General features: G+C 56.8%; 1 protein-coding gene across 14 annotated transcripts in view; it reads left to right on the forward strand.

Moving 5' to 3' along the window:
* Positions 1-6,371, forward strand: part of BCL9 (B cell CLL/lymphoma 9) — a 77,245-nt gene extending 70,874 nt beyond the window's left edge. For all 14 annotated transcript variants that reach the window (XM_025052175.1, XM_025052176.1, XM_025052171.1 and 11 more), the window contains 3 exons: positions 1-1,303; positions 2,505-2,765; positions 4,013-6,371. The exon at positions 1-1,303 is cut by the window's left edge and continues 981 nt beyond it. In XM_025052175.1, coding sequence (XP_024907943.1) covers positions 1-1,303; positions 2,505-2,765; positions 4,013-5,130 — 2,682 coding nt within the window. In that variant the 3' untranslated portion in view covers positions 5,131-6,371. The remainder of the gene's footprint in view (positions 1,304-2,504; positions 2,766-4,012) is intronic.
* Positions 6,372-6,801: the final 430 nt, after the last annotated feature.

Below are 6,801 nucleotides of genomic sequence, written 5' to 3' on the forward strand. Positions count from 1 at the left end.
TTCGCCGACGGGATCGGCATGCCGCACGCTCTGCCCCCGCGGGGCATGGCGCCGCACCCCAACATGCCAGGCGGCCAGATGCGCCTCCCCGGCTTCGCGGGCATGATAAACTCTGAAATGGAGGGGCCGAGTGTCCCCAACCCGGCGTCCAGACCAGGTCTTTCCGGAGTCAGTTGGCCAGACGATGTGCCAAAAATCCCAGACGGTCGGAACTTCCCGCCCGGCCAGGGCGTCTTCAGCGGCCCCGGCCGAGGGGAGCGCTTCCCCAACCCCCAGGGATTGTCCGAAGAGATGTTTCAACAGCAGCTGGCAGAGAAGCAGCTGGGCCTCCCGCCGGGCATGAGCGTGGAGGGCATCAGGCCCGGCATGGACATGAGCAGGATGATCGCAGGTTCCCAGCGACACATGGAGCCCGGGAATAACCCCATTTTCCCTCGAATACCCGTGGAGGGTCCCCTGAGTCCTTCGCGGGGCGACTTTCCGAAAGGAATGCCCCCGCAGATGGGCCCCGGCCGGGAGCTGGAGTTCGGGATGGTGCCCGGCGGGATGAAGGCAGACGTCGGCCTGAGTGTCAGCATGGGGTCCAGCGCTCAGATGTTACCTCAGAAGGTGCGAGAGGCGGGGGCGGGCCCGGACGAGATGATGAAGTTGCGGCCTGGGGGCACGGACATGCTGCCTGCTCAGCAGAAGATGGTGCCGCTGCCCTTCGGGGAGCACCCCCAGCAGGAGTTCGGCATGGGCCCCCGGCCCTTCCTCCCCACGTCTCAGGGTCCAGGCAGTGGCGGCGGCTTGCGGAATCTCAGAGAACCAGTTGGGCCCGACCAAAGGACTAACAGCCGGCTCAGTCACATGCCACCACTACCTCTCAACCCTTCCAGTAACCCCCCTGGCCTCAACACGGCCCCCACAGTTCAGCGTGGCCTGGGGCGGAAGCCCTTGGATGTGTCTGTGGCAGGCAGCCAGGTGCATTCCCCAGGCATCAACCCTCTGAAGTCACCCACGATGCGCCAGGTCCAGTCGCCAATGCTGGGGTCCCCCTCCGGGAACCTCAAGTCCCCCCAGACTCCGTCGCAGCTGGCAGGCATGCTGGCGGGCCCAGCTGCTGCTGCTTCCATTAAGTCCCCCCCTGTCTTGGGATCTGCTGCTGCTTCGCCCGTCCACCTCAAGTCTCCGTCACTGCCCGCCCCGTCACCTGGGTGGACCTCCTCTCCAAAACCTCCCCTTCAGAGCCCGGGGATCCCTCCGAGCCACAAAGCGCCCCTCGCTATGGCCTCCCCTGCCATGCTGGGGAGTGTGGAGTCAGGTCAGTATGTCCGCATCCTCACAGGTGTACCCTGGAGCCGGGGTTTGCCGAAGCCTGATTCGGCTACTTTAAGAAAACTGGTGTCCTAACTTGATGATGCGAGCAGAGGCGGTGGGTGGCCTTTGCCGAGTTGGATGTATCTGTAGCAAGGGGCGTGGTCAGCTGGCGTCGGATCGTGTCCAAGACACACGGGCTCGTAGTGCAGTATGTCTGTCAGGACGGTTAAAAGGAGGAGGGACCGTGGGAACTCTGTCATTCCACGGAGTAATTTACATTCGCTCAGTGAACACATCTTAGTGAAATAAAATGTCTCAACAGTAGCTGAATGTGGTTTCTTTAAGTACCAGACCCACCCACTTCCAGGGGCTGCCCGCAAGTCAGGGGGTTCTGAGCATAATCCCCAGCGAAGACGGGAGGCTGCCAGGAGATGCGAGTGGTTCTCGTAAATACACGTTGACCACAGCGACAGTTACCAAAACCTCCTCCCTGGTAGACCGCTGTGCTCACAGATCAGCTACAATTTATCAGTATTTTCTGCCCAGGAGAAGCTGTCGCTGATGACGGTGGTTTTGTGAACGGGACCGGAGGTGGTCAGTGGAAGATGAGTACTGAGGTGGAAATACTAGGTCCGAGCTCTGCGCACTTGAGAAAGACCAGAATGAGAATAAGACGGGAGATCGAGGCCCCGAGCCAGAGTCCCTCTGTTGGGTGGCGGTCCACAGAAGCCGCTCAGCGCCCTCAGACCTGTAGCTCACACGTCTCATGGGAGTCGATCACGAGTGCGCAGGGCGATGCGGCTGGTGCCTGGGGAGGGGGCGCCGGTCTGGCCTCCTAGCATACTAGTCCCTGGGTCAAATTCTGAATTCGATCGGCAAGGGGACGACCCGCTCACGGCGCATTCTTTGCAGTGAAACAGCTGTCTGTAACCAATGTCTTTGCCGAGCTCGAGCTAATGTTTCTAACGCATCTTTGGTGTGTTTGTCTACCCCTCTGTGGACCTGTTACCCGCACATCACGCCACGACCTCCCTCTGCACGCCCAGAGCTGGAGTCGAAGATAGATGACTTGTATCCCGGGTCTGATAACACTGTCCTGTTCATCCTTCTCAGCCTGGCCTTGCTAGCTCATAATCGCAGGCCGCCAGCCTTCGAGAGGGATCTAATTCCCGGCCCATTTTTGTTTTCTTTTGCTGCTTCTCTAGGTGGCCCCCCACCCCCTACAGCCAGCCAGCCCGCCTCTGTGAATATCCCAGGGGGCCTCCCCTCTAGCACACCTTACACCATGCCTCCAGAGCCGACCCTGTCCCAGAACCCCCTGTCCATCATGATGTCGCGAATGTCCAAGTTTGCAATGCCCAGCTCCACCCCGTTGTACCACGATGCCATCAAGACTGTGGCCAGCTCGGACGACGACTCCCCGCCAGCTCGTTCTCCCAACTTGCCATCAATGAATAACATGCCAGGTAAGAAGTCGGGGAGACGGGGTGGGGCCTGCTGCCGGACCAGAGAAATTTCCGGCGTGTTTTCTCCATGGCTGTCGACCTCAATAGGCGGAGGTTCGACAAGTTAGTTTCAGTAGGATGAAAGTGTCTCGACTAGAGACCGAGAATGACGATTTTTATTAGCCTGATTCAGTAAACGTCTATAAGAAAACAGGTTTTCTTCTGGTTTCTTTATAGAAGTTCTGATGCTTTTATTACCTGGATTTTTTTTGAGGGGAGGCTCCTCCTGGAGCAATATTGGAAGCATGCAGATTGGGGTGCCTTTTGTTCTCAAGTATCTTCCTGGAAGTGCACCCCTAAACCGTGGCCGCAGGGCTTCAGACGGTGGAGAAGCCCGTTTCCTGGACGTGTGGCGCTTTAGGTCTGGCGCGGGGCCGTCCCTCCCTTCGCCGCCCCTTCCGCTCCTGCCCCTGCCCCGCTAAGCTCACTACCAGGAAGTGACGTGGGATGGCGAGGCGATCCACAGAGACACCGTGACTTTTCAGCCAGGGTTTCGGTTCTGGTTCCGCTTCCATTCTGGCCGTTAGGGATGCCCTTTGGTTACCAGAGATCCCAGTCGATCAGGTGGGGACACGCTCCGTGGACAGCACAGGCCGCCGTCCTTCCCACAGGCAGCGGTAGCTTCGTAGACCAGATGTGTGCGTGTCCCAGAGGTTCCAGGGAATCTGCGTGCATTCTTCTTTCATTAAAGCTGTCATTTCTTTAACATTTCCTGTAACCCAGACGGAAATGCTCTCTTCACGACATTTGACGTTCGCCAAATGTCGATTGACGAGGGCCTGTTGTTGTTGTTCTGATTCTAAGACGTGTAGGACTACGTAATCCTCCTACTCCAGAAAGGACCGAACTTACGTCACTCAGACAGACGGTTTGCGTCTATGGTCAATGTCTCCAGTGAGGAGGATGATACTCGTTTGCATGTTAACTTGGGACTTTTCACACAGGAGACTTGCTTCCTGCTGTGCTGTCCACGCTCTCGGGTCAGGCAGCGTAAGGCTCGGTAACGCACTGTCTTGCAGGGCTGTTGGTTTGCGCGCCCCAGAGTGAATCATAACCTTACCGAGGGCAGAGCTCGTATGCCACGTGTTTTCCCTGCCTAGCACCGTGTTCATTCGATGCGCATGATATTTTTTTTTCTGTTAATTTATTATAGTTTTTCTGAGTTGCTTGCGGTTAAGTTGATTTCTTTGATATCTTTATTTTTCTAGGAATGGGCATTAATACACAGAATCCTCGAATTTCAGGTCCCAACCCCGTGGTTCCGATGCCAACCCTCAGCCCAATGGGAATGACCCAGCCACTTTCTCACTCCAATCAGATGCCCTCTCCGAATGCCATGGGACCCAACATACCTCCTCACGGGGTCCCGATGGGGCCGGGCTTGATGACACACAATCCCATCATGGGGCACGGGTCCCAGGAGCCTCCGATGGTACCTCAAGGACGGCTGGGCTTTCCCCAGGGCTTCCCTCCGGTACAGTCTCCCCCGCAGCAAGTCCCCTTCCCCCACAACGGCCCCAGCGGGGGCCAGGGCAACTTCCCAGGAGGCATGGGTTTCCCCGGAGAAGGCCCCCTTGGCCGCCCCAGCAACCTGCCCCAGACTTCGGCAGACGCAGCACTTTGCAAGCCTGGAGGCCCAGGGGGCCCTGACTCCTTCGCCGTCCTGGGGAGCAGCGTGCCTTCAGTGTTTACAGACCCGGATCTGCAGGAGGTCATCCGGCCTGGGGCCACCGGGATACCCGAGTTCGATCTGTCCCGCATTATTCCCTCCGAGAAGCCTAGCCAGACACTGCAATATTTCCCTCGCGGGGAAGTCCCCGGCCGCAAGCAGCCGCAGGGCCCGGGGCCTGGGTTTTCGCACATGCAAGGCATGATGGGCGAACAGGCCCCCAGGATGGGACTGGCATTACCCGGCATGGGCGGTCCGGGGCCCGTGGGAACTCCGGACATCCCTCTTGGCACAGCTCCGTCTATGCCGGGCCACAGCCCGATGAGACCACCAGCCTTTCTCCAGCAAGGCATGATGGGACCTCACCATCGGATGATGTCACCAGCACAATCCACAATGCCCGGCCAGCCTACCCTGATGAGCAATCCAGCCGCTGCCGTGGGCATGATTCCTGGCAAGGATCGGGGGCCCGCCGGGCTCTACACGCACCCCGGGCCCGTGGGCTCTCCGGGCATGATGATGTCCATGCCGGGCATGATGGGACCCCAACAGAACATCATGATCCCCCCACAGATGAGGCCCCGGGGCATGGCCGCTGACGTGGGCATGGGTGGCTTCAGCCAAGGGCCCGGCAACCCGGGAAACATGATGTTTTAAGCTGCTAAGGTCGGACGTGCCGATCCTTGTCGAGATGAGATTCCAGGTCCCGAGGGCTGCTTTGGGGGCGTCCTGGGGGACTGCTGGTCATGCAATAGGAGAACAGAGCCCCGAGGGCTGCTTTGGGGGTGGGGGGACTCGAGAATGTATGGATTTACCTGAAAACAAATGATTCATTTAATCAACAGGTGTGTTTTTTTTAAGATTTATTTTTTAAAAATTATTTTTGTGGACTTGGGTATCCCTACTTTCGGGAGTCTGTAGCCGTGCTTCGAGAATCGCCATCGGCACGTGTTGCACCGTCGTCTGTGTGTTTACGTCCTTCGGACTGGCTTCTCCCAGGATTCTTTTCTGGTTTTGTTTCTGTTTTGTTTTGTTTTGCTTTGGGCTTTTTTTTTTTTTTTTTTCCTGTGTGTACTGTACTATATTGTAAAAGGGATTTTAGCAGAGACTTTAGTCTTTGGGACAAGAGGACAGGAATGCTGGGCTGTTTACTTCAGGTGGAGAATCCATCTTCAGAGCTTTGGACTATTTTCTTTCAACTCCAGTGTATAGAAAAACCAAACTACGACCTCAGAGCAGAGTATTAATGAAAAGCACAAAAAAAGGAACTAAGTTCAGCGAGGGGTGGGGGGAGGGGGGAGATCTTTCTTTTTAAAAACGACGACGTTGAGGACATCGGTTTTTCGGTTCAGGTGCCCTTCAGCACTGCCTCTCCCAGGCTGCCAGCCGCCACCCCGCTCCCTCCCGCCGCCTCGGTTGAGTGCGGCTCCTTCCTCGGCCCCCAGGGCGACCCCTTCTTCCCGCCTCTCGTTTTCCCTATGGCAGCTGCAATACATGATGTTATTTTGGGGAAATAACTCTAGCGAAGCCTCGACTTCCACGCGGCGTGGCCCCGGCTGCCGCAGGGGGCCGTCTTGGGATGCCGAGGGTCTTCCTGTCCCTTCGTCTGTCCTTCCCCGACGTGCCCTTCCCTGCCCACCCGGATTCCGGTCTCCTTTCATTAGGAATTCCCAAGCGGATTTTATTAACGTGGGAGTGGAACAGATGCTAAAAGCTACCCAGGGTTTTGTTTTCGTTTTTTTTGTTGTTTTTTTTGTTTTTTGTTTTAAATTTTCCGGTTCCTTCCCCTCCCCCCTCCCATGCGTAAGACGTTCTGTGTAACCTCCATTAAATTTGGTACAAAACCACTCACCAGAGCTGTGGTGTCAGAAAAATAAAATATATTGTTTCTTACAAAATCGAACTGCTTTTTTTTGTTGTTCACTCGGAGTCCCGTTCGTTTGGCATCGTGCGTGTGAGTTGCCGCGGGGCCCGGAAGCGCAGCGTCCCTGTGTCCGAGTGTTAGGAGCGGCGTGTCACCTGCCGTCGCCGAGGAAGCACGTTTCTTGCTCCTGAGAACCTTCTCATAAGTTTATCCCGTCCGGTTCCTACCTCCGTCATGAAACCCTAACTGCGGGCGGAGGGCGACCCAGGTCCCCAGGGCTGGCCACACCCTCTGGGAGCAATTAATGGTCCATCCCAAGAATATTCGTGTGAGCCCGGTCGGTGGCGTGAAGCAGTGAGGAAGGCACAGGTGTATTTAGCCATTTGAACGAGCTATGAAATGTCCTTGCAATGTCATCCCTGTGCTTGCAAACGTGGGTTTCCGCAGCCTGCGAGTGTCTCGTC

Source organism: Pteropus alecto, unplaced genomic scaffold, assembly GCF_000325575.1.
Source record: "Pteropus alecto unplaced genomic scaffold, ASM32557v1 scaffold106, whole genome shotgun sequence".
In the NCBI taxonomy this organism is placed as follows: Eukaryota; Metazoa; Chordata; class Mammalia; order Chiroptera; family Pteropodidae; genus Pteropus; species Pteropus alecto.